We start from the raw sequence: 27,800 nt of genomic DNA on the forward strand, positions 1-27,800 counted from the left end.
TTGATCATGTTCCCCGTGTCAGTATGTTAATATTTATTTCAATAAATAGAACATTATTTGCTGTACAAAGTCTTTGACCTTTGACCTTCAAACTTCTGTCTCTACTCGTTAAGAGTAATAATCAACTTCTGCTTCTCACAAAGCAAATAACCATAAATGGGAAACCACAGTCCAAAATCCAAACCAAGGGATTTCCACACATCAAGTTCATCATTCACCTTAAAAACAACAGCTGTAGTTCACAGTAGAATTCTCCCCTGTGCCAGTCCATTTCAGTACATGATGCACCTGATCAAGTACTTTACAAGACAAACATTAAAACAGGATCCCATCATCCTCTTTGGTTCCTCTGTACCAGTCAGCAGACACATGTAGAAAGTGCTCAGAGTGCTGTTAATCCAGCTCGCTGTCACTGTTGCTGTTCTGAATGAAAGGGCTCGAGTCTGAGTTGTTGAGCAGCTCTACAAGTAAAGAGATGAGCTCTCCGTCTTGAGCAGAGTGGCTGACTACGTTGCTGGGATCGCTGAGGTTGCGGTAGAGCATCGTCTGAATTGAAGTCCGTAGCTCCCACAGCAGCTCCCAGGTGTTAACTGGTAACTCGCAGCGCACCAGAGAGTGTCCGGGAAGGGACACCTCCACCTTGTCTCCTTTCACTGAGAGGAAGAAGAAAAATAAATCAGTTTATGGAGAGATTTTTTTCAGATTCTAAGGAGGCCAAAAATCTTCTAGAGCATGTCTCTAAAATGTCACATATATCATACCGTCACTGCTGGGCAGAAACCTTGTATCTCCAAAACCACTTTTTTCCAGGAAGTATAAAACATGAATATGCTTTTTACACTGCATAAGATTTAGACAGGCATAAAAGAAGATCAATAGCATTGATTACTGAACACAAATTAACTTATATGGAGATACAAGGTTTCTGCCTGACAGCGAGGATATATTGGTTTAGAGCAGTCTTAAAATTATGAGTGATCAAGGTGCCAAATGCGTCTACAAACACTTTGTTAAAAGACAGTATAGAAACATCTGCATGCATTATACACCACTCATAACTAAAAGTCATTGCAGGTCTTCCTGAGTCCTAGGTGGTGATTTTGCAGACATTAAATGTACTTTCTCATCTCTTAAGCAAAATTAAGAAATGGTGATCTGCTGAGCAGTACAGATTGTTGTATGCCATGTACATTAATATGCCGGAAATGTATTTACTGCGCCTGGAACCTCTGCTTTTTTATGACGAGAACATGCAAAGACGTTCATCCATCACTACTGAGCATTTTCACCTACAGTCAGACATTTTTGGCGACTTAAAGCTCCTATGCGGACTACATATGTAAGAAGTTATTTCCATCAACTGTGTCACTCAAGAATGCAGAAAATGAAAAAAAGCTTTTTCTGCATCTTACAGTTAATAACAACATACGGCCATAGTTTATCTTTTTGCTGATGGTACTGGATATACCTGTAATAATAAGTGTCACACTAGAAGTTGGTGTACACTTGTGCTCATAAGTTTACATACCCTGGCAGAATTTGCGATTTTTTTGGCCATTTTTCAAAGAACATGAATGATAAGAGAAAAACTTTTTTTCACTCATTGTTAGTGGTTGGGTGAAGCAAAATTTGTATCAAACAACTGTGTTTACTCTTTTTATATCATAATGACAACAGAAACTACCCAAGAAACCATAAATTATGCCAGGGTATGTAAACTTATGAGCACAACTGTATGTGAGCAGGGCATAGTGCCAATCCAAAGTGTCCTTCTCCCATTCAATTACACCACAGACTGTGACTGTCTTCATTACATGAGCACATCGTTGGCATTGGGCTTTCTTGACCAACAGGCTTGCACATTGATACCAACCCTGTCACTCATTAATAGCGAGTGAAGGGCCTAAACGAACACCTTGCACCCTTTTGGATGAACGCCTCACAGTGAAAATGAATGAGATGTTCAACAATGATTATAACTTCCAATCATAAATCGACTTGCACTGATAGATATTCTTTGCTTCTGGGGAGAGACAGGAGGCAAATATGGCATTTTCCTGCCACATGTTGTTTGAAGACTGCATAAGTTGTTCTGAGGCTAACAATCCTAACTCACTGAACCTGGAGGGAATCAGCTAGCTCAATGCAAATTATCAACAAATAAAACCCATTGAGTCCAGGTCAGATCCGATGGTGAAATCGAACATACTACAATGGGTGGGATGAGATAGTGATGGTTTTTTTTCTGCTAGTGGGTTCATGTTTATGAGTGACCGCTTTGTCATATTGCTATCAGAAAATATCAATTATGGCCTCTTTAACTCAAAACAAAAACTTCTCTGAGACAGAAAAGAACACAATATCCGATTTCAGATTTAATTTTGGACTGTCTTTGCCAATCTGTCCAGCTCAGTCTCCAAGGCACCAACAAACTCCACTGTTTTCATTTTCTAGCTCCTTTAAATGTAGAGCAGTCTATGCAGGTGCACCACCAAAGATTTTGCGCCCATCCACTTCACTACTGCAAATGGTCTGATCATTTTTTGGTCCCCTATCAGTGATGGGCCCCAGGAATCGTCCTACCTTTTCTCCCCCTGAACCCATGTCCTACCTCTCTCAGTGATGTCACAGTCTGTGAGCAGCAGCAGGGCGAGTGGATGGACGGGTGAAGAGTCCCTGATGAAAACATTCCCATTGGACTTGATGGCACTGAAGAAGGTCAGCCAGCGACTGGGGAGCTCGGATTTCCCTCTACAGAGCGAAAACAATAAGTTTACATATACACACTGAATATGAAATAAACATCTGCTGTAGATAAATTTCGAGCATTTTGGTGTTCAAACCTGTTCACGGAGGAGCGATGGAGCAGTACAGGTGCATTGAATGTGCGGAGAGAAATACTATTGGGGCGGAAGCGCCCTTTGTTCACAACACCTTTCTTCACCTAAGAAAAAAGTACCATCAGTTTCATCTTTAAGATTATGCTGAGATGTCTTCTGAGAGCTTCGACCAGGACAGTGAGTTCACAAGCGAGTTTAGGACAGAACACCACAGCAAAATTGTAATAATAGATAAATGGTATTTACATCTTGGAAAAAGCCACAAAAAATACATCACAATGTAATACCTGCAACACAAGATCTATAGCAGCTCTGACTTCAACATGACCTGATATAGACCGTATATCATGTGGTGTTCTAAGTGACTCCCTTGTTGCCATATACCTGAATGAGGTTTGGATAAAGTCCAGCAAGCAGTACAGCTTTAAGCAGCTCATCCTGGTTGCTGTGCTCGTTGTAGAGAGAACCGTGACGCTGGCACTCGTTGGCACGAGACACCAGCTTGGCTTCATGCAGATTGTCACTGAACTGGGAGATGAGACCTGCAACAGAGCAGAAAGCAATTAGTAAAAAGTAGGGATGAATGGTAAGAAGTAAAATTGAAGTCCAGATCTTAGATTTATTTAGACATTAGGTGTGCATGTCCCTCCTGGAGAAATGCAACAAGCATTTTTTTTCCCCCATCACTAAATTGGCACCAATTAATCTGAAGGTAGCTTGTAGTTAGCCTGACCTTCTTCTGACTGCATTATCATGGAGTAAAAGCGTGGCCATGGTACCCAGGCCTCTAGTTAAAAGGCATTTTTCCACCGCAGGAACTTCACACCGGAATTAGGGACTTTACCCCTGAACTACGTGCGTTTCGACAGGAGGAACCAGGGTCTAAATTTAGTTCAGGGGTAGATAATCTCCCCCTGAAAAGCCCCTGCTTGGGGGGTAGTACTTTTCAAAGGTCCTGGGGCTTTCGGTTGAACGTTACGGTGTTTGTGGAGCTTACACAGTTGTTGAAACACAGAGGGAGTTCCTGGGAATGCAGACTAGTTTAGTTTTTTATTAAGATTTCAAAATACTATTAAATATAATTTTTTTCTCCATACGTCACTGGCCTGATATGCACAATCTACCCGGAACTTCAGCCCGCGGCCGAAACGCAGACAACAATAGGGGCACAGGAACCTTTTAGTTCCGGGGAAAGTAGTTCTGGGGGCTACAAGACCCCGGAACTCTTGGTCGAAATGCACCATAAGTATACACATGCCAAGTGAAAAAGCACTTAATATGTACTTAAGCCATCAATTGTTTACTCTGTTATTTGAACCATGCTTTGTAATTATATTATTATTATTATTATTAATAATAATAATTACTGTGATAAATTAATTCTCCTGCCATGTATTTAATGTGAATGCTCATATTGGGATGACAATAACATTGCGATTTCCTGTGCAGCCTACTGGACTGGTTTTCAAACACAATTTCATTTCAGTTCTACTGAGGGCTCGCATTGGGGATGCCATGGTGACTCAAATGACATATCCAAGTGTCATCTGCCTCAGCCCTAAAACCACAGTGATGATTCTAAGCATGCTTAAAGATACATTATTAGCATACACTTTAACTGAAGCCTGTATTTTTTAACCACAGCTACCCATGCAGAGAGTTGGAGAGTATCCATACAGACATATCGGAAAGAGGGAATGTTTCTAACACACTAACTCACCGTTAATGAATTTCAGGCTGAACCTGGACAGAGTGTACTGGTCCAGATATTCATCTCTGTCCTCTCTGCCGCCCTCCTGCTGAACTCTCTTCCAGCCCAGTACAGCTCTGACTAACACCAAATAGTCGCTGTAGCTGGAGGCGCTCAGAGCCTCTTTAGCCTGGAGAAAAAGAGCAATTACAGGCATGATGAAGTTATCACAGTCTGCACTGTGTGCGTTAGTTTAAAACTACAAGCATCATCAGGCTGTACCTTGCTAACCAGTGCTCTGTTCTGCATGCTATTGTGAAAAGGATCTCTGGTCAGACATGCGGCCACAGACAACATGGGCAGTGTGCATCTGAACATGGAACTGAGAACCAGCACTTTGCCCAGCCGAGGGTCACATGACATGCAGGCAACACGGTCTCCTAGAGGCGTCAGGGTTTCCGTCTTGTCCAGAACTCCTGCAGAAATAAACATTGACAGATAAGACGTTATTTTCATCCTTCACTCATTATTTTACATTAGATACACATGTATGAAGAACAGAATACACTCACCAATATCTTGAAGATTCTGGACTGCATCTCTGACAGCGTTTGTCTCTGGACTCTCCAACACTTGGGACAAGAAATCTACAGCCTACACACCCAGAAATAAACAAGTCATGATTTAATAAGTCCAGAATAAGACGGTCAATAAAAGTTACACTGAAGTCATTGTTTTGTCTCAGTACCTTGCAGTCAGGACTGTGGATTTTGGCCTGCACTACTAAACTCTCCAGCGGGGTGCGCAGGATCTCAGGGATGGGGAAGGGAGACATGGATTCCAGCTGCTTCCGAGGGAACAGGTGGTAGGACTCTCCCGGCTGACATCGTCCTGCTCTCCCCTTTCTTTGAGTGACATTAGAACGAGATATCCAGACCGTGTCCAGACAGGAGACCTGCAGACCAGGATTAAATCAAGCTGACTAAGTTCAAGGCTAACAAGCTCAGAAAACACCAATACGAAATAGTTTACAATCATAAAAGACACTTGAACACCAACCTTAGTGTTAGGGTCATAGTTCTGTTCTTTGTGTGTTCCTGTATCCACCACATGGACGATGTCATCAATGGTGATTGAGGTCTCAGCAACGTTAGTGGTGAGGACAATCTTTCTTTGGCCCACATGGGGGTGCTGGAACACAGCCTGCTGGTCTGTTACTGATAAACTAGAGTGTACTAAAAGAAGGAAGAAAAGAAAAACATAGAAATGGATTTAATTTATGACCTACACTTCATGCAGGAAAGAGAGAGGACAAGTCTCTGTGTATCTTACACGGCAAGATCAGGTGAGAGTGGGTGGAAAAGTGACGCCTGGCCTCCAGTTTCTCCTGAACTGCTTTGATCTCCTGCCATCCAGGGAGGAAGCACAACACTGCTCCTGATGCATGAGGGGAAAGAATACTTTCAAAAATAGGATTCAGGACATCAGTAAAAACCAAGCAAAGGGTAAAGGAGTATGTTTGTTACCTGGTTGTCCATGCTTGTCAATGTGTTCGATTAAATCAGCTATTAAATCTACATCAGGTGAAAGGTCCTCTTTTCCTCTCTTAAACAAGAAAAAAAAATTCAGAGATGCAGAACTTGAAAAAGGAAGAGTCCACAGAACATGTAAAGAAGTCAACGAACACTAGAATACTCTCACCTGCTTTGCTGTCTCCTCTTGCCGTTTGTCCGGCAGCCTGCGTCCTAACTCTCTCAGCACATCCTCCAGGTAACTGTCCCTCACCGGGTGCATGAACCCGGGAACTTTTACGACTGGGCAGCCTCCAAAGTACTCGGACAGCCTCTCTTTGTCCCCTGTAGCGCTCATGAGGACCACTCGTAGGTCAGGGTTCTCATTCAGGCTGGTGCGCAGCAGAGCCAGAAGCAGGTCCGTGTTGATGTCTCTCTCGTGAACCTCATCCACCACCACGTGGCTGATTCCCTTCAGGGATGGGTTTGACCGCAGCTTCTTCAGCAGAACGCCCACTGTGAGGAAGAGCAGGGCTCCTCCACTCTGCTCTGGTGGACGGCTTTCAAGTCTCACCTATGCAGAAAGAAGTCTTATTTCTTGCACAGAGTTCAAATATTCAAAATAATTTCCACTAGATTCATTATCCATGATAACAACCTTGTAACAACAGAAGAAACATGCAGTAAAAGCACTTCCTTTAGAGCAGTGATCTCTAAAAGGTCAGTTGCAGCCCACTGATCAACCTTGAAAGTACTCCAGGTTGATCATAATGTCAGTTACAATAAATTTAAAATTTGCATTTTTTACAAAAAAGAAAATGTATCACACAGAAGAGGAGTGCAGTATAAATGTATATCCACCTGATATCCAACAGAGTGCCTCAGAGCAGGACCCAGCTCATGAGCGACACGGTGGGCCACAGACACAGCACTGATCCGACGAGGTTGGGTCACCAGAACGTTGCACTCAGCCCCTTCACCGTCTCTCACACACTGCTCCAGCAGGAAACGGGGGATCCGTGTTGTTTTTCCGCAACCAGTTTCACCGTCAATCACGACCACCCTGGAGGACTGAATCGCTGACACCACGCGCTGACGATGGGCATCCACCGGGAGCTCCACGCTCAGCCCAGGGTTTGCTCTCCTCCATATCTCCTGCAGGCGGTTGTTAAGCTGCCAGGCCTCATGTTCAGAGAGAGGCCTGTACGGTCTGCCTGTGATAGCGTCTGTCACCCAGTCTTCCTCTTCCTCTTCATCCTCTTGGTTTACCAACTGCTGTCCTCTTGTTTCCTCCTCCTCCCAGAGCTTCTGCATTTCAGTTGCTACTGGGTACTGTTACAAGATGAGGAGAAAGTTTTAAGACAACATTGATGCAACACTAAATGGAAGAGATCATGCAGAGCTGGAATCAGCAAAACATGAAAATCAACATTTAGAGCTAAACACATGGCATTTCTACAGTGCTGTAGAGCTTCAGTTATGCTTTCATTGGGGACAGAAAGGATAAGAGATTACTCTTAAACTTGGTTAGTGAAAGCTTTGAGCTTTTATACACCTGGCAGGTTAGTATTATTCTAAAGCACAGTCTAAACATGCAAGAATATGTGTCAAGTAAAACTTAAAGCAAAGGCTGCAAAGGGTCTTTAAAATAAGTCACTACTAGCTGACTGTGGAAGAATGGCAAATGTGTTTTATGAGCTCACCATCAGTCCCTAATATTATTTGCATAAGATTGGCCAATAACCACATCACATGGAAGAAGACTGACCTGTGCAAGGTAATGTCTCATTTGTTCCTCCAGGTATTCGGGGACTTCCAGTGAGAGGGGCCGTCTGTCTCTCTCTCCGGCCTCCCTCACCTGCTCTCGATGGTACTTGGCATGTGTGAGTGGGGTGTTGTCTTCATCCAGCAGCTCCAGCTCCTGAAGCAGGTGAAACAACAAAAAACGACGTTAAAGCACAGCTCTTCACATACATGTAAAAGGTGAAGAAGGTTCCCAATGTTCTTCTCACTTTAAATTTCATGCAGGCCAGAGCTGCTGCTCTTTTTTCTGCTGTAGCTCGGTTTTTCGCTGTGGCTGAAAACTTCATCTCCTCGGGCCACTTCAGGATCAGCTCACATTTCTTTAGCTTTCCTCCTGTTGTTCTAAACTGTATGAGCTCCTGTAAAGATATAGAGTGACTAGTTTAGCATTCAGAATGAGTAAAGGGTGCTTAGCTTTCACTGTATAAAAGGACTGTAGCTACAAACCCTGATTCTGCTTGATGATGTTGCAACCTGGATGACCCTGGTGAGGAGAGATTTAGGTTGTGGAAACAGTGAGAGAGCCTCAGAGGTTTGAGATGTGTCCTCCTCTAGTGGCATCGACTCCCTTCTTTTTCCATCTGCTTTCCCTCTTGGCATGTGGACATTTTCTGTCCAGTCATCCTCCTCATCACGAAGTGCTGACTGTAGCCCCGCTTTCCCCCTGCCAGCTCTCCTCCTAGGGAGCTGGTTGTTTGGACCAATGACACCCATTTCCTGCACACAAAAAGAGAGGGGTGGAATTTCACATAGCTCAATACATTGAAATGGCAAATTTGTTTTTGTAAGTTATTTTTCACAACTTACCCTGAGCTTAAAACAAGCAGCAGCTGCAGCCAGACGCTCTGCATCGATCTTCCTTGAGGCTTGACCAACCTCCTCGATTTTACAGGGCCACTGTAAAGTGACGACGGCTTTCTAGAGATACAGAGATTCAGATTCAGAATACTTTATTAGTCCCAGAAGGGCAATTCAGTTTTACAGTCAGCCTGTCCACGGTACAAAATATACAGTAAAGGAAATAAATAACACGTCGTGACCTCAGCAATTACCACAACCAGTGACCATACAGCAAAGCGGGATGCTTGGTAGTTCTCGGTTTATTCTGCCTTTTGTGCATTTAGCAGCCTTTTGGCGGAAGGAATAAAAGAGTTTGCATAGCGGTTTGTTTTCCACACCAGCACATATACCGCCAGCCTGAGGGCATGATTGAAAATTCACTGCCAAGTTTGTGTTCCAGTTGGGTCAAAATTTGGTTCGCTTTCTGGACCACCCGCACAGTCTGAAAGGAGCAGAGGTCCTTAAGCTGGACTCCAGTGACTTTGGAGCACAGCCTGATGATGTCATTCAGACACTATCTTGTCCTTTACAGAGAGACAGCAAGTTCTCTTTTCTAAGAGATGCCCACTACAGGGAAATTACTAAAATGGTACCAAACTTTGCAGCATTAACCCCAGAAGAGAAACTGTCAGTACTCCTTGGGGAAGGGTCAGCAGCTCCTCTGGCTGCTAAATATGCGTCTGCCTGTCACAGCCTGAGGGATGCACCCTCCCATGGTGTTTGATTTTGGGTGGGGGTTTTGTGAGCGTGCCGCATCGGGTGAGGACATTGAGATATACTGTATGGGTAATCGTTCATTAATGTGTCTAGTATATGTAATATATGGTTGCTATGTATGTGATGAATATAATATGTAATGAATAGGGTGTGTGATTAATGTATATGTGGTGAGTGTAGTGTGTTGTGAATATATATAATGTATTGTATGAAATTACGTGCTTTGGCAATAACATGTCTTAGTTCATGCCAATAAAGCAAATTTGAATTGACAGCCAAACCAGCATATAAAGGAATACGTTAGACTTTTAATAAAACTCTGATAAAAGGTACATAAAATATTTTTGCTGACACCAAAAGAGTTGAGTTTCCTCAGCAAGCAGATCCTCTGGTTTGCTCGTTTAGCAATGCTGTCAGTGTTTTCACAGGTTAGATTCAAACACGGTGCCCAAATACTTATATGATTGCACTATTTGTACCTCTTCACCATGGATCGTGCTGGTTATGGGGTCTGTTTTTTCTAAAATCTATGATAATTGCAAGACTCAGTTCTTCTGAGGTGTACAGTTAATGTGCTGTAAGGGTATGGTATGTTCAGGAACACTTCCATCTCAGTGTGATATAGTGTTTCTGACCTTGATGGCTCCATGTTCAGTGCAGCTGTACTGGACATACTGGGACATGTCGCTGACTCCCAGTGATTTGGAGATGGTGTTGAACAGGAGACTTTTAGGATCCGGAAACTCCTTTAAAAGGTTCGGACCCTCGTTACCTAAACAGTAACAACAGAGGTCATACACAGCAATGGCATGTATGCGTTATTTCCAATCTGACTTGGGCTTACATGAAAACAAAACCCCAAGATACCGACATGGATGTCATGCTTTATACAATGATGCCCTTGAGGTCTGACAGACCATCACCTGATGGCTAACCGGCTAATGTCTGTCTTCACTCACCTTGTTTCGTCTGTAGATATGATGAACCGTCTTCAGGATCACTCCGAGCTTTGGTCCCATAACAGCGGAGTTCCTTGCTCCAGTTGGACGCAGTTTGGCCTCCTGTTTGAACACATTTAGTAATATTGCACAGAGCTCTAAGCCGCACGAGTAAGACACCGGGTAGCGCCATCTTTTAACTACAACTTCTTCTTCTGCGGCTGCGCTTTACGTAACACAGCTTGCACACAGCGACACCCTTTGGCTTGAGGTGGGAATTATTATTTCAAAACAAACTCCTTCAAATCAAACTCCTCTCCTCAGCGAATTAAACAAAAGGAGGATTAGGGCCACTGGAAACAAAAAATAATACATAAATAATAAATAATAAAAATTTAGAATTCTGAGATTAAAGTCAGAATTCTGTTTTTCTCTCAGATTTCTGATTTTTTTTCTCAGAATATTAATAATAAAAAATTGACCTTGATTGTTTTTTTTTCAATGGCCCTAATCCTCTTTCGTAAATAATCAATGTTAAAGCAAAGCATTGATAACTCGCATTAATACTTCATTCAGCCGTTTAAAACCCATTTTGAAAAAACATTTGGATTACACATGACATTTTTTGGTGGTACATGAATGGACATCAATATTCTACAAAGCAATATGGAACCATTTGTTTTTTTTAAGCCTATATAGTTTCTTCATGTATACTTTTTAATTAATACAGTTCAAACTAAGCTCATAAACAATAAAAACAATAACCAGATTGTATCGGATACATGCGTTTCCCATAATTGGCTTATTGATTCAAGATCAATTAATTCACAATAGATTCATCAAAAATTATTAATAAGACCCTGATTTAATGAGATTTATTTCATTTGATTTTTTAATATATTTGATCTTGTTAACTGAAAGGTGAATTTTGGGATATGTGTCAAATCCTTCAATTATTAATATACAATTTTCTTACTGTTTATTGTTAAATCATCAAGCTCTGATGGGGCAAATACAACTCTAAAAATATCCACATTCCAAAGCTCTTACTTGACAACAGCAGTGAGTTTATAAGGGGTACAGAACATGCCCCCTTATTCACATGGCAATTTGTAACATCCTGAGCATTAGTTTGTAAATATTAAACACCTCTTAACAACTGAATTACATAATTTGCAAGTCCTGTTATAAAATGAATCACAATTTTTTTTATCCAAACTGCTGTGGGTCCACATGGTCGTCCCAATATCCTCTGTATTAGCTGGTACAGGGATGGTTTGAAATGTTGACTAAATACAAGCTGAACAAAAAGTGTATTAGGATGTTGTATTCAGTACATACTATATACAGTCCGATAGTTAGACTTTATCTGACCCCTTTCATGGAAAACAGCATGTTTTGCCATCTGGGACATGGGAGGAAAACTCCCAGGCTGCTTGGTATCATCTGGACTGCTGCCCATAAATAGATCTGCATAGTGTGCCAGCTCTGCTAAATGAACTAAAGATGGAACTGGCACTTATCCTCCTCCTGGTTGTTACAACTGGTGAGCTAGCATTCAACATATTTATTTCCATCTTGGGAATAGTTCATATTGGGAATATTACCACATAGAAACACATACATTCTCTTGTTTCTGTGTCTTCTGTGCTGAAGTGTCTGGGTGTGGTGTATCCAGGGTCCAGGCCAACACTAGTCGTGTGGTGAACGGGGAAGAAGCTGATCCATACAGCTGGCCATGGCAGGTTTCTGTGGAGTCTTTCTTCCCCACTTGTGGAGGAACACTTATTTCTCCAGACTGGGTCTTGACTGCGGCACACTGCATCACGTGAGAAAAAACTTAATTTTATTTCACACTCACTCATGCACTTCTTTTAAGATTTTTTTTCTTGCCAGAATCACATAACATTTCCAGGTTATCAGGAAAGAAGTATGGTGCTCTTCAGGAATGCAAAACATCCTGTGATACTTGTCATTTTTTATCTACTTTTAAAACTTAAGAAGTTCATGTTGTTGATTTCCAGATTCCACACGTACAGGGTGGTACTTGCTGAGCATGACATGAACAAGGAGGAGGGGCCTGAGCAGTTTATCATGGTGTCAAAAATGTTCATTCATCCCAAATGGAACGACAACTGTGTGTCTTGTGGGTAGGTAACTATACATTCTCAACAGAACCACTCTAGTGCTCCAGTTGAATTATTAAGAAACAGTAAATGTGTCCTTGAAATAAGTGCCCACTCTGAGAGGTTGGGTTCAACAGCAGCTGAGTAAATACATTTTTTTTAATGTTAATGAAAACACCTTCACCTAATCACTGACATGTTTAAACGTCATGTTTCATCCTGTAGGAATGACATTGCCTTGCTTAAACTGGAGAAAAGTGCTGTTATCAGTGACAAAGTTCAGCCAGCTTGTCTGCCTTATCAGGGTGCCAGCGTCGCTCACAACCAGCCCTGCTACGTCACCGGCTGGGGTCGTCTGTACTGTAAGACCAGCAGCAGATAGTTTCTACAACAAGCTTGTGCACTATCTTTGAATACCAAAATGTTGAATAACTCTGACACATGCAAAGGTGTAACAAGTCTTACTCAAACTCCTGGTTAATTTGATGCATTTTCCTGTAGCTGGCGGTCCTCGGGCAATTACACTGCAGCAGGCCCTACTTCCTGTGGTGGATCACAGCACTTGCAGTCAAAGCGACTGGTGGGGGAGCTCAGCAAAGACAACAATGGTCTGTGCTGGCGGCGAAAGCAAGTCAGCATGCCATGTAAGGAACAACAACACAACTTACATTCCTGTAGGAAAACAAACTATTTTTCCACTGCTCCAATATGAGCCATTGTCTTCCAGGGAGACTCTGGAGGCCCTCTCAACTGTAAGAGCAGGGATGGTAAGTGGTATGTAGAAGGGGTAACAAGTTTCGTGGATGGACGAGGCTGTAATACTCCTAAGAAGCCCTCAATGTTCACCCGTGTGGCCTCCTTCATCCCCTGGATAAGTGAGGTGAGGGAAATGTACATTAGGACATGTAGTTAATATATTGTGAAACTTGAATACTTTATCTGATGTTATTTCCCCTCAGACCATGGCCAAAAACTGAAAACACTTCCACAAACCCAAGAAGAGAAAGAATAATAAACTGTGTAATAAAACGTTTACATTTGTCTGGTCTTTTATCAAAGTATATACAGATCATAATGTAAAAAAAACCAACATTTTAATACATTTGTGCAACGTGGAAAACTTTACAGGGACAGACTAAAGAGAAACAAATTAAGTACTTAACTTTGTAAACATTCAAAGACGCGTTTTGCAAATATAAAAGCACACTGTATACTCACTGTATGTTTTATCTATTTAACTGATTGTCTTTTCTATGAACATGCAGAGACATTTTTTAACTGTATATACTTTACATACCTTCGATTACATTCAGAAAGAAGAAGGTTTAGCAAAACTGTGAGAACATATTTCTGTTGATTGATAAATGCGATGATAGTTAATCAGATAATGAAGACAGCATTAAATCTTAAAATCAGCCTAGAGTTTGTATCAGCAGCATAAACATTTCATTAATCCTCATTACTGCTCATTTTACTGGACTGCAGCATTAGTATAAACCCATAGCAGTGCACTGTGTCAGTTATTATTCCCACAGGTCTTCAGGAGTCTGGAGGTGTCCAGGTGAAAAAGTCTACATCCCTCAGCTCCTCAGGTAAGTACTCCTGCTCCACCGGGCCGCTGAAGGCTGGGTTGTACTTGTAGCCTTTAGCGTAGCCCAGTTGTTTCATCAGCCTGGTGGGGGCGTTACGGAGGTGCAGAGGGACAGAAGGCAGGGGGCCTTTGTGGTTCCTCAAACAGACTTTTACGTTAGCATAAGCCTGGTAGATATCTACAGACTTGGGTGCTCGGGCCATGTAGACTACACACTGAGCCAAGATCACCTGATGAAGACATTGGGTTACAACTTTTGTAAAAACGCCTGAAAGTATTTTCTGCATTTGACGACTCAGATCCATCAGTGTTCAGAATCAGGTAAACCTACCTCACATTCAGGCATGCCTATGAAGTGACAGGCTTGGAAAGCGGACACAGCCTGGGGAAGTGCAGCAGGATCTGCCATACCTGGATGACACATGAGACTTGAAAGAGTCAGACCACATAAAAATATATATATTTCATTTTCTTTTAGTCTTCTCTCTTCTGTATTTCTGTGAAAAGCATTTCTGTTGTATTCAGTATTTTTGTCATTTCTATGAAACATTTAAAACTGCCAGTAGTCTTGTATTGTGTTCCCAGGAGGAAGTTTGAGACATTTTAATGTCACTGCAGCTTTTGACCACTTTGTCTGACACCTACCCTGTGCCATCAGATTCATGCATTAGAAATGCCTGTATTGAAAACATTCAACTATAAGCTATAAATGTTTTTGTTTTCTGCTTTTATAGCTCATAAAGAGGTATTCACATTCATTTCAGTCTGTTCCATAACTAGCTGGAAACTTTATAGAGAACCTTCAATACATAAAATCATTTAAAAGTAGCTTAAGAGTCAATAAAAATTTATTGTTTTAAAAATCAGTGATCAAAAGCAGTCTGTATAAGGATTTAGAAAAAAATGTAGTCTAATTAGCTAGCTTGGCAGCTACATAGTTATGGTCATAATAAAGTCAACAAGTTGTCATAATAAAATTAATCATTCCACTTACCCACATCCTCGCTGGCAAAGCGTACCAGCCTTCGAGCCACATAGAGAGGATCCTCGCCACCCTCCAGCATGCGGCCCAGCCAATACAGTGATGCATTCTCATGGGAGCCTCTCATGGACTTATGCAACGCTGAGATACAGTTATAATGCTCTTCACCTACAGAGTCACAGACAACACATGAAGATGAAGATTGTTCAAGAGGTGGTTTCATTGAGCACTTTTACAGACCTTTAAAAAATTAAAGGAACCAAAAATGATTAGCTGATCTAAAGCTGTGGCAGTGAATAACACAGTCTCCATTGAGGCTGTCTATCAAGCTGGGGGACAGTTTCATCACTGCATGAAGGGAACAGTAAATCTCAGTCTTTCGGACAGCTGACATGTTATGCAACAGGGTGGCGTGAAGGACTCATTAAGTATTAAGTAGGATGAAAGGCTGAGAGTGAGTTATCCACGGATACTCTGGCAGAGGAGGAGGAGAAAGTATAAATGATCTGAGTCTGCAGCTATTGTAATGTGGCTAATGAGTGATCGAGCATTGGTTTCATACAGTCGTACTAGTTTTATATATCATGTTACGAGGACACTGTGGCTCGACCTATGTGTGGATTATAATAACCCTGTATGTTTTGCACAAACAAAATGTATACGTGTCACTCCTAAGCAACGGTGAACACGGCTATAAACACCCACAGGTTCTATGCATTGTTGAGGGTTTTTCGCACTTATCATTCAATGCACTTCATATGAAAGCCTTGTGATGAGATGGTGATCACAGTTTCTGGGTAGTAATACCATAGAGCTGTTCGGATTGAAAAACAGAAATGCCAGTTAGAATGAAATATTGATTAAATGAAAATACTGATGGCAGGTGTTAAACTGAGACTACTTAGATGATTCAAATACTTTTAATTCTGAATTTAATTATCAGTTTATGCACAGGAATATTGTTCTAAACCTTGTTTGATACTCCCATAAGATGCGTCTTGATTCTGTTGAAATGACCTCCATCTCTATTAAACCTTCTGAAAAGATGTCATCATTTCAGCATTAGATGGACCTCTTCCGATCAAGCACATTGCCTAATTACAGATTCAGTTACACCTTATATATTGAGGTGCATCCTGAACAATCTAGAGCTCAAATGTTGCATTTGAGTACACATTAAAAAATGTAAAAGTCACTGTTATTTAGGGGCATCAGACTCCTTGATAATATATTTTGTGTAGATTACATTTCATAAAGAATACAAACATTTAAGGTCTTAACATAAACTACAGCCAACAAAGTTTTTTCTTAATGGAAAGATCAAAGGGCCAGATTGTTTAAAAACATGGTGTTGAACTAGAGCTGGAAGCTTTATGTACAATAATAAAGTGTTGGTAATGGATACTCTCTACATTAACTGGTTACTTTGTTTAATCTAAATAAGGTTACCCTGAAGTTTTTAAAGCCATCACCTGGGTTTGTAAAACCTGCCACATGGGGGCTTACCAGCTTTATCATAGAGAATATGGGACCTCTGAAGACCTTCCTTGATGTGCTCCTCCGTCACTAGTATTTCCTGAGAACCTTCATGTCCTGTTGAGTTGAACTGGGCTGAGTTGAGCTGAGCCTGAACAGCCAGCTGCAGACTGTTCAGACCTGTCCTGGCGTCACCATCACAAAGGTGGGCTATGGTGTCCAGAGCTTTTTGTTCGATGAAAATCTTTGGCCTGGGTAAATAATGATATTCATCAGATATACTGTATGTTAGGAAGTTTGTAAGGAAGAAACACATACAGTTGTTAAGAAAATTATAACATGAATTTAATCATGAATATTAATGTAAAGCATTCTTATTGATTCAACTAGCTTTAAATGAGCATCTTGCATAATTTCAAGGTTACAAACTTTAGATAACTGTTAAAAGATATTCACCGAGACACCTGATATTTACATCTCATGACCTTGCTAAAGTCTTGTTCTCATCCTCCTCTCTAACAGCCTTTGCTGACAGGCTCTCTGTGGGGTGCCACTTTTTTTTAGCTCCTCTGAACCCCGAGCATCTCAGATGGCGTCAAAATTAGAGCCGGGGACAGCTCTCATTAAGTATGAGAGAGGAAGCATCATCAATGTCTGCTGTGCATTCCTTAATTCTAGCACTTCAACAATGTTCTGTCTACTCCTGCACACTACAAGTCTCTCTAAATGGAGCAAAGACGCACTAAATAAGATACATTTGTTGGAAAAAAGTACATTTGACTAAGGATTTTATAGAAATCTTGCAGTAAGTCTTGAGAACAACATTTTATTTCAACATTAAAGTAAGTATTAGGTTGTCGAAAATCACCCAGATGTCTTTAGTTTGCATTGATAAGAACAGGGTGGACAAAGCAATAGAAAAACCTGTCACAAAACACATTAAATAACATAGGAGATTATATACGTCTCTGATTAAATAATCCTGGAGGTTATTCTCAAAATAACATCCACTTTTATCATAAAGGCAGCTCTTCTTGCTCATCCTTGTTGTACAGTGTCTTTGAGTCATTAAAAGCGCTATATAAATAAAATGTATTATTATTATCCTGTTTCTAGAAAGAGTAGTTTTAATCTGCTCCCCTGATATGAACCTGCTATGTAATAGGAAAGCTGTGTTTTAGGGTTACCATGGTGTTTTATCCTGGATAAAAGTGAGCCAGCCTCATTCTGGTTTAAACCCCATGTTAGTTAGCTAACCCTTAAATCCCACTATTTGTCACAGGCCCAGATTTCAGTGGTAGACAAACAGTTCATGGGACAAAGGTATTTTATTGTGTTTCTGGAGTTCATCATCAACAGCTGCCTCACTGTCTACAAATCATATGCAAATTCTTCTCTGTCAACATGTCGGACCAGACCACAGCTAAAAGGATTGCGGAGGCTCCAACAATGACCAGTACACTCCTCCCATTTATTATCTAAGTGAACCCAGGGAGAGAGGAACACAAGAAGGCATTTTCACCAAGGGATTTCAAATTGATGGTAATAGAGAGGATTCAGACCCGAGGAGAGAACTTACCCCTCTTCATCTGATTGGTCTTCATCTTCAGTATCTCTTCCCTGGACTCTGATCCCCAGCGTAGCCACTGCCCTGTCCAGGATCAAGCCCATCGCCTCCACAGAGAGCCTGTCCAGAACCAGGACTCTGCACCTGCTCAGCAAGGCTGAATTTACCTGGAAGGATGGATTTTCTGTTGTTGCCCCGATCAGAGTAATAGTCCCGCACTCTACATGAGGAAGGAAGGTGTCCTATGGATGGAGTCAGAAATTGACAGTGGGAAAATGAAAGCAAAGTGAACAAGGGAGGACAAAAGTGTCACTGAGACCATCCCTTAAATTACAAGATATAAAGAGTGAGTATTTGTTTGATGGTTCCCAACAAGGAAGAGAAAATCAAGTACAATGCTTTCATCATTTAATTTAACAGACATGAGATTGATATCAACCATATTCTCTGAATGTCAGCATGAGAGCCAGTAAATATATATATTTTCAAATATCTAACTATTTTTAAAAAAAAAATTCTAAGCTGGAACTGGGGAAAAACTCAATATTCACTGGTTTGACTGGCACATCTTTCAAAACTACACCTGTTGCAGTTTGTTGAAGCGGTGAATTTCATCAATGAACAGGATGGTCTTCCTCTTGCACAGTCTCAGCTCGTTCTGTGCCTGCTTTATCGCCTCTCTGACGTCACTGACGGACGCACTGGTGGCAGAAAGAGTCACAAAACGAGCTGTTCCCCTCTTTTTACTGATGCTGGCAATAATGTGAGCCAGAGTGGTCTGAAAGCAAGAGAAACACAACACAGAATTATGAGTACAATATACAACACCTGATCTGGATCTGATGCACACCTTCATAAATAATGCTTTCAATAATAATAACAAATAATCCCCATGACAAACTCCAAAAATAACCCTATTGATAGTGCAACCTGAATACTGTAAGACAACTAACAGATGGAGTTAAAGAGTCAGATTGTTACTGAAGCATGTTGACAAAGTCTCAGTATGACAAGCTGCTGAATGACAATCCATGCCAGTAGCTTGGCATGCATAAGAAGTCATTAACATGCTGTATTCAGGTGTGACAAATAACACTTGCAAGACCCGATCTGACAGCCAGAGACGTGATCAACCCACTCTTTTAACATGCTATGACATTTCCAGGTCCCACTTTGTCAAGTGCATTAAAAGGAGGCGTAATTACATTAAATTAGAGCCTGAATGGTCCGTGTACCTTCCGTTCATTCTATTTCCAATTCTGAAACGCAAATCTGAAAACAAAAGAACAGGCATTTTTCTTTTTTCAATATAGCAGATTTTAAAACAAACAAACAAAAGCTGTTTTCCATTAAAATATAGCAATAAAATTGGATTTTGTGTTGTTTTCCTATGGATTTTTATATTCCCTGATAAACATGAAGAATCCAATCTATGTTAATCCAAAATGCAAAAATGCAGGGATATTTGTATGATTACATCAGTTGGGTAAAGTTGGAAAGATATTCACAGATTCGTCTCAACTTCACCTTGTAATAATACAGATATCCCTGCATTTTTGCATTTTGGATTAACATGATTGGATTCTTCGTGTTTATCAGGGAATATAAAAATCAATAATAGGGGAACATAAAATACAATTTTATTGCTATATTTTAATGGAAAACAGCTTTTGTTTGTTTGTTTTAAAATCTGCTACATATATTGAAAAAAGAAAAATGCCTGTTCTTTTGCTTTCTGAATTGCGTTTCCGAATTGGAAATAGAATGAACGGAAGGTACACGGACCCTGAATGGTGTATCCATCTTCATGCTGTGGGCTTGATCAAGATAGTCACATCTTTTCTGATTTCCGAGACCTTTTTTCCATTTTCATATGCTGTTAAAACACATACAAGTAATCCTGTCAACATGTACATTTTCAAGCAGTTTGCAGAAAAATAAGAATTGTAAATCGTGTACAATCTAAGCAGAGGGGGAGTTATTTAAGGGGGAAAGCCCTCTCACCTTTCCGCATCCTGGTGGTCCCCAAAGGATCAAAGATGGTATTTCATGGGACTCCATAAGTGAGCGGAGGAGTGTTTCCTGACCTACAACTTTGCTCTGGCCAAAGTAGTCCTCCAGTGAGTTTGGTCTAAGCACATCTGCTAATGGTTTACTCATTGACAGCAGTGTCCGTGGAGGGATACTATTTGATGTCTTCAAATTGGGTGTATTTGCTCCAGATCGTGGAATACTCAGGTTATCAACACCTGCTGCAGGTCCAGCGACAGAGTCATCCTGCATATCTCGTGTATTTCCCTTGATTTTTGATTTGATGTCTTCATTTCGAACATGTAAAAGTAAAATAGAAGAAAAAAAAATACAAGTAAATTGAGGAAATAGTTAAAAAAAACAACCAAATCAATCAGTTCCATTAGCAAGCACTGAAACATTTTACTTTACATGTGTGAAAAGGAGTAGGAAGAAGCTAAAACGTATCCAATTCTACCCCTTTATTCACTATTTTCTTGAATTATACGAGAGCATTCACACTAAACAAATCTTCATCTCTTATCTTCATATTTACATCTACAATCAGAAGCAAACCCCTCATGATCCTCAACACTTGTCTTCCTCCTTGTACCTCATGAAAATTAATTCTTTAAACCTCTTCCTGAACTGGATTCTGTTCTGACATTGCTGTAGCTCCATGTTAAGTCTGTACCAAAGTTTTACACTACAGATTGAAATACAAAAGCTTTTCCTTGTGGTCCGAAACATAGGCGTTTCTAGACCGTTTTTGGGGGTTCTGAAGCATCCCTAAATTGAATTCCAGCAGCCTTAAGATTTTTTTTTTAAACTGTATGTCCTTTTTAACAAGATAAAAAAGTTTCAACACCATACAGTACTTGGTTGAAACGTAATATTTGAACAACAAAAATACAGCAGCACCAAAAATTATCAAATAATATAATACAGACAAGAAGGAAAAAGGCAGAGAAAAACACTGAAAAAGTCAATTTCTGTTAAAGTGTTGTAACATGTTGTGGATTGCATTTCAAATGAAAGCCCAAAAAATAGCTCAAATGTCAATTTTTGGTATTGTTGGGACTTACTATAGGGGGCTGGTTTACTCCAGAAACATACACTGTTTATGTATATGTTGAGGAGTTGCTATATCAAAATTAGTTTTCTTTCCCCAGAAACTAAGGTTACCATGTGTTTCTTTTCTGATTCCAATCCATTCCTCTTTTGCTGTGGCTCAGCATTTAAATAACCTTTATCAGATTTGATGGTTTAGTCACAGACTTTCTCAAAAAGTGTTATACTTTTCTTTCACACATGTGGGAATGAATGAAATTGCATTAAAATGTACAACACAGTGAAATGTATCCTGCCCGGCCCACCCCTAAACATCTGATCCTAGAATCACCCCTGGCCCGAACACTCACCACCTTTAATCTTAACTTCCCTCTTAAGTTATAACCCCCCTCTCTTTCAAAGAACACTCTTTGAATAGTTGAATAGAACAGTTGACAACAGATGCAGCTGTTTGTTTACCTGTCAGGGCACCACTTCGTTCCCTCAGAGCTGACACTTTACTCTTGTTGGCCTGGAACAGAGAGAATACAGAAGATGATGGCGTGCACGGTGCCGAGGCGGAGGAGGAGGATGGAGGGGGAGAGTTGGTGGAAGGTGTGTTGACACTGGAGCTGGGTGGCACAGCCTCAGCACCTTTGCGGGATTTCTTCGAAGGGGGTTCACATTCATCTGTTGTAGACGGACTTCCATCGGTCACGGTTTTCAGCAGACACGCGTCGAGGTGTCTGTTGATTGTGGAGGGCTGGAAATCTTGAAAACAAACTGGACACTGCACAGAGTCCGAGTCGGTGGCTGTCATCTCGTGCGCCATTTTAGTTCCCGCGAAACTTTTGACCTCTTGTCACGTGACCAAACAGTGCTCTGAAATTAACTTAGAAAAATGTGTCTTTTGCAGAACAGTTGGATAAGCATTATTCTTACTTCCTATGCTTGATAAACTGAATAAGACATGTATTTAAATATGTCAATAGTTTAACTTTTCTATCCAGACTTCCTGTTGTTTCTTCACTGTCTGTGTGCATTCACGAGCTGTTTGGAAAATCCGACATCAGAGTACTTTCAACGAGCTTCTGTGTTCGAGACAAATACTCGGCTACACAAAGATAGACATCCATAGGTTTTTATACGGCTATGCCAGGTCAGTAAGTCTGGCAATAATTTGAAGTTAAATATGACAAAGAGAGTTTTCTGGAACTGTTTTGACGGTCAATGGAAAAACTTTTCCCCCACCGGAGTACAGTACGTGAAGGCAGCAAGTCCCAAATAGATAATTTTAATTTTATGGCAATCGTATTTATTTATTTTCTTTTTTGAAAAAAATAATAATAATAATAATACAGCATGAATCGACAGGAGACTTCACAAAATGCAATTCCAGTCATATCTTGAAATAATTAATTAACTTTTGAATAACAGAAAACTAGATTCAAGATTCAAGATTCAAGATTCAAGAAAGCTTTATTGCCAAGTGAGCTCGCACACACAAGGAATTTGACGTGGTGAATGGAACACTGGTACTTAACAACAAGACAGTAGGACAATAAATATACAACCTATACACAAATCCAAAAGTTCTAAATAAAAATAAAAATACTCTCTGTACAAAGAAAGGTAAATAAGTACTTTTAAAGACATGAAATAAGTTAACTTAGCCTAAGCCAGAGTGAACTTTTAGCAGATGAATAATAATAAAATATGGTCTGGAATAAATTAGAATATTGCACATGATTATGAGGTATTGCACCGGAAATCAAGTATTGCACATGAATGTGATCGGACACGGGAGTCTTTAGTGGTTGTAGATGTAAGGTAGTACAACTTAGAAAAAACACTGCACACATTGTAAAGTGTGTGGAAAAATAGCAGTTAGATAGTGTTTTACCATTTGGTTAAAAAAAGAGAGTCTTAAGTAATTCTAAGCTACTTCTGTTAGACAAACTATACTAAACATAATAGTAGAAGGCTGCTTTCTTCTTGTTCTTTCAGGTAAAAGACTGTAGCCAAGAGAAACACACCAGGGAGGTCAACCAGGCTGTGAAGACGGAGAGAGTGCCTAGAAGGAAAGTTATAACAGCCAAGTGTCCCCCTCAGGGAGAATGGCCAAGCTGAAGTCAGTTCACCAGTGTGCCAACAGGCGAAACATGACCAGAGTGGCCTTATTCCCAGACTTGGAGAATGTGAAAACCATGCGGTGCTTCTTGGAGATGAAGTTTAAACCAGATGTATAAATGCAGCCCTTTAATTATTTATGGAGGACACGCAGGCTATGTCAGGAAGTTTGATTTATATTTATTCTTCTTTAAATCCCTGTTTTGATTCTACAGCAGCACCAGCAGAGGGTGTTAAAGGTCACAATCCTGGATAACAAGAATGCTATGCAGCTGGAAATACACTGCTGCTGTTCCTTTGCGATAAAGATAATGACTTCAGACCGTTTTGAAAGACATTTTAAGCCATACATTATTAATTTTCTTTCCTTTAGATGATTTTAAATTAAGCAACATGATATTTACTATGGTATAAAACAGCCTGCCTATGTTCCAAATGGTCAAGAATGTAATCTGGAAAAGAGTAAATCACATGTAAGTTGCAGTGATAAAAGCAAACTGAGAGATTGAGAGCAAACAAAGACCAGGTTTGCTTTTATTCCACTCCATAGCATCCAAGAGATTCAGTTGAGCGCTCAGTGCAAAGTTCTCATTCAGGAGTAAGTCCATTATTGTATTTGGCAGAGGCTGTGGAGAGGCCAGAAGTGGCTGGGTAGATATCCAGACATGCCGTACATTACTGTGATTGGCTACTGCCAGCGAGATGATGCATTCTTGGCTCTTAGGCCATGTGGCTATCCCAGCCAGAGCGTTGTTGATACACAATAAAGATTATGTGGTTGGGTTGAAAAGTCCTTTGAGATATGGTCAGTCATCTTTGACATAATGCCTGCTTTAATTTTTTATTTGGATTGTGTGTTATTTTATTTGCATTCATATGGCTATGATTTGTAATTCAAACAATATGAGTGAATGTTAAACCATCTCAACTGGGACTGTTGAGTGTAAGCACCCATGTGATAGTCTGTGTGACATTTGGAGCAGTAATTTAATAGCACAGGCTATTTATTTACACCACATCCAAGTGTGTGTGTGTTGACAGGGCGACTGGAGCCCTTGTCACAATTTTCTCAGTTTTCAATGTCAGTGCTCAGTCTTATTTTGCTTCCGGTTGACTGGTGACCTAGTGTATTCAGACTCACTTTCTAAGAAGGGAATTAAAGTCTTGCTGTTTTTGTGAGAATGGGAGGATTAGTTAAAGTGAGAGAGTTAGTCTCTCAGACACCCGCTGCTGGCACCTGTCACTCTTTTGTCATGAGGACAAACTGGCCGTCCTCTGGTTTCATGTGCTGATGGGAGCGGGGCGTTGACTGAATTAACAGAGGCTGTGGTGGATGGTGTAGTATTAATGTTCAGGCGGTCTGTACCCCGGCAGGGAACTGTCATCTCCTTTTACTCACTACTTGAGACTCCTCTCCGTAAGCTTCAAGAGGTCCTTTGTAGTTAAAGATAGGAAAAGAAAATCCAGAGTGGAAGGATGAGGAGCAAAGTTAAAGTCATGTGGAACTCAGGCTGGGACATTTGGCTAGTCAACAGCATGTGTGCGGTCGCCTCTTACCTCTGGCACAGGCTGTGCGGTTTACTCTGCTACAGGACGAGGCACAGGGCATCCACTCCACCTGCCATTAAGGTATTTACAAGGCTGTTTGAATAGTTGAATTATACTCAAGCTTACCTGAGGAACACTGATATGTCTCATTTTGATTTTCTGTAAGAAACACAACTATAATATTAACCTTGTTGCAGTGTTGTTGCTGATTAAGCAAAGCTATGGATTATGTATTGTGCATTTAATGGACCTCTTAAAACTTGTTTTCATATTATCATTGTTTTTGTTATGTGGAGTGTATCGCAATCTACTTCCACTTCAGTATATTGTTCCAATTCCTACAGAGGGAATACAGAATAAAAGCTCAGCTGTATCAGGACATTTCTTCACCTGATAAAACCTTGATGAGATGCTTTTGGGAATTTAGGTCTGACTTTATCATTCTGCTCAGTGACATTGCTACAAAAGTTGGAATATCAGCAGAAAACATCTTTTGGTAACATTGGCATTAACATATGATTAGTTTGTAAAGGGATGTAAGAAATAATACACAGAGGAATCAGATTTTTGACTGAATTCCCTTCTTGCAAATAATTTATTTAATTTTTTACAGATTAAGACAATGATTTACTCCTCTTTATTTATAATTTTATGTGCTTTAAAAACTATAAGATTTGTAAAATCAGAACAAAAAGTTTCATAAAGCTGCCATTGCTATGTATAAATCTTAACCTATGCATCGTTACATGTTTCCAGATTCATGCCAATAAAATCCTAGTTTAGTGAGTAAAGCATCAATGCTGCAGTTTATCACAAAATGGATTGTATCAGAGCTCGCTTAACTTTTGCTTTTACAATGTTGGATAGCTGTGGTTGCTTCACGATGGCAATTAAAGCAAATGTCGTGATCAGATTCTAATACACAATAGATCCTTTCAGCATTTTTTGGCCTGTCTTCAGAGGGGACAACAGCAGCTGGGGAAAGACCAGCATTTAATAACCTCCCCTGATAATCTGCTTGTCCTCTCATGGGAATGTCCAAATAAGCTGGAGGAGATAGTCGTTAAGTGTTGGCCGGCACATTTATCAGCCCATCATGCTCATTTTACTGTTTTCCCTCTTAATTTCAAATCTATGAATCACAGTAGATTAAAGACACATTTCAAGTAAAATGAGTGGCATGTTACAATGCGAATACAGTGAGGTTATTTGTAAAACACATCGACCATGTTCTTATTAGAATGAGCTCCAGACACAGCTGTATTTGTTCTTTTTATCTTTTTGATGTTATTCTTAGTTTCCTCTGATGCGGCAGTAGTTCACCATAGGCATCAACACATTATTCATAAATAATGCACAACAAGACTGAATTCTTTGGGTAACATTCTGCTCACAACTTCTGTTAAACACAACACGTGTGAGCAGAAGAGAGCAGAGGCATGGTGTTGATGTGTTGTGCTGTAGCATCAGATTACACTCAGAGCAGGCTCTCAGGCACTTGTAACAAGTGTAGGGAGTGATGGAGATGAGTTTCCGCTTAATGATAGCACTCTATGTACGTAAACCTCATAAAACAAACAAACACCTTCTCTTGTCTGTCTATTTGCTATTTTTAAAATAGCTATAACTGGTAAGTCAGTGCAAATGATGGGTTAAGTATATTCAATTTGCATTACACTTCAACACATTATGGCCAGTCATTTTCATGTAATTGGTATGTTACTTAGTATACAATTAATACATATATTTGTCTAATTCATTTGTTATTATTTTAATAATAGATTTTTTTTCTATATTTCTGATTTATCAAGAAACCTATCTTCTGAATTGAAATCATCTTTGTGTTGCCTCTAAGAAACACTTAATTTGTGCATAATCTGGTTTATTATGAATTTACATTAGCACTGCATATCTAATCCTCCGGCAAAATGTCATTTTTGATTTAATTACTTAGCTCAACATATGGTGGCTAATCCTTTCAGCAGTAATGTGAAGCCCAGTGTCAGAGTGAAAGATGAGAATGGTCGTTAAGATGCATGTGTGTTTCTATATGTTAAAGACAGCAGCAGCAGGGATAAAACATGAGATAAGTGGTTGTTGGTGTTTATGACGAAGAGTTTGGAGAATATGCTTGCTAAGGTAGAGTGAGCTCTAGTGGTGGAGGCTGAAATGAACACTGCAATGTTTCACTGTGATGGAGCTCAGCTTGAAAATACTGATTTTGCTGCCATCTAGTGAGTTAAGCTGTATAGTTAGGACATCTCTGTTACACTGAATGTGGGAGCAAAAGCAACAGAGATGAGTCACTGCTCAGCATCATTAGCATTTTATCATTTTTAATATTAGTCCCACTTGCTTGATTTATACATATAGTTATTTATCATGAGATGTACACATATATGATCGTAACATCACATCTCTATGAATACATACAAACTGCATTTATTTGTATACAGCTCAGAGACAGAGCTAAGTCCTCTCACCATCTCTTGTTTCCATCCTGGCATTAGGGAGAGCCACACTGACATTTGCATCGACCAGTATGTCACAAAGCTGTCTTTGCATTCTGTCAGTAGCTCTTAATACCTCCCATCTAAAGCACTTCTTACATTTACATCATGATAAAAGTACATCGGGGAACAACTTCATCAAGTAAGGACACTGCAATAACTTTTTTTTTTACTTAAGTTGCTAAAATGCTGTTGTGTAAAGTAAAATACTTGTACTGAGTAAGGTTATGTTACTATGAGCAGCCCCAGTCAATTCAGCATCCAAGTATCGTCTTTACTGGAACAGTCTTAAGGTTAAAAAATAGGCTTATTCACTGTGACCACCACCATAACTGTAACACCTGATTTTAATTTGATAATCATGATGATAAGTGACAAAAAATAAACGACTCTAAATCCTTGAATGGCATGGATTACTGGTTATCTTATCCATCAAGCATGGTATAAATGTTGTTCTTTTTTAAGTTTTGA

At 40.2% G+C, this 27,800-nt stretch overlaps 3 protein-coding genes across 6 annotated transcripts; 1 reads left to right on the top strand and 2 right to left on the bottom strand.

Moving 5' to 3' along the window:
• Nucleotides 1–9: 9 nt before the first annotated feature.
• Nucleotides 10–13,273, bottom strand: dhx30 (DEAH (Asp-Glu-Ala-His) box helicase 30). Of its 2 annotated transcripts, XM_034703502.1 has the most exons (22): nt 13,134–13,273; nt 12,931–13,008; nt 11,964–12,158; nt 10,361–10,462; nt 10,037–10,173; nt 8,652–8,762; nt 8,292–8,561; nt 8,054–8,203; nt 7,810–7,962; nt 6,903–7,373; nt 6,232–6,615; nt 6,057–6,135; nt 5,863–5,967; nt 5,590–5,765; nt 5,279–5,485; nt 5,103–5,184; nt 4,813–5,006; nt 4,561–4,720; nt 3,225–3,382; nt 2,844–2,944; nt 2,612–2,751; nt 10–653 (listed from the first exon to the last, which is right to left on the bottom strand). In XM_034703502.1, the coding sequence occupies exons 5-22, from the start codon at nt 10,082–10,084 to the stop codon at nt 394–396; spliced, it is 3,249 nt and encodes a 1,082-aa protein (XP_034559393.1). In that variant the 5' UTR covers nt 10,085–10,173; nt 10,361–10,462; nt 11,964–12,158; nt 12,931–13,008; nt 13,134–13,273; the 3' UTR covers nt 10–393. The 2 variants fall into 2 exon arrangements, with proteins under 2 accessions (XP_034559393.1, XP_034559392.1); XM_034703501.1 differs by lacking the exons at nt 11,964–12,158; nt 12,931–13,008; nt 13,134–13,273 and having other exon boundaries at nt 10,361–10,556.
• On the top strand, nt 11,285–13,498 carry LOC117827052 (proproteinase E-like). 2 transcript variants are annotated; one of them, XM_034703510.1, is made up of 7 exons: nt 11,285–11,885; nt 11,996–12,167; nt 12,364–12,489; nt 12,691–12,827; nt 12,967–13,109; nt 13,193–13,345; nt 13,425–13,498. In XM_034703510.1, exons 1-7 carry the CDS (start codon nt 11,846–11,848, stop codon nt 13,440–13,442), a joined length of 789 nt encoding a protein of 262 aa, XP_034559401.1. In that variant the 5' UTR covers nt 11,285–11,845; the 3' UTR covers nt 13,443–13,498. The 2 variants fall into 2 exon arrangements, with proteins under 2 accessions (XP_034559401.1, XP_034559400.1); XM_034703509.1 differs by having other exon boundaries at nt 13,193–13,480.
• On the bottom strand, nt 13,464–22,149 carry wrnip1 (WRN helicase interacting protein 1). Of its 2 annotated transcripts, XM_034703505.1 has the most exons (9): nt 21,796–21,963; nt 21,622–21,673; nt 20,086–20,399; nt 18,665–18,859; nt 18,094–18,323; nt 16,545–16,765; nt 15,051–15,206; nt 14,388–14,467; nt 13,464–14,286 (listed from the first exon to the last, which is right to left on the bottom strand). In XM_034703505.1, the coding sequence occupies exons 1-9, from the start codon at nt 21,850–21,852 to the stop codon at nt 14,005–14,007; spliced, it is 1,587 nt and encodes a 528-aa protein (XP_034559396.1). In that variant the 5' UTR covers nt 21,853–21,963; the 3' UTR covers nt 13,464–14,004. The 2 variants fall into 2 exon arrangements, with proteins under 2 accessions (XP_034559396.1, XP_034559394.1); XM_034703503.1 differs by having other exon boundaries at nt 21,622–22,149.
• Nucleotides 22,150–27,800: the final 5,651 nt, after the last annotated feature.

Source organism: Notolabrus celidotus, chromosome 15 (assembly GCF_009762535.1).
Source record: "Notolabrus celidotus isolate fNotCel1 chromosome 15, fNotCel1.pri, whole genome shotgun sequence".
Lineage (NCBI taxonomy): Eukaryota > Metazoa > Chordata > Actinopteri > Labriformes > Labridae > Notolabrus > Notolabrus celidotus.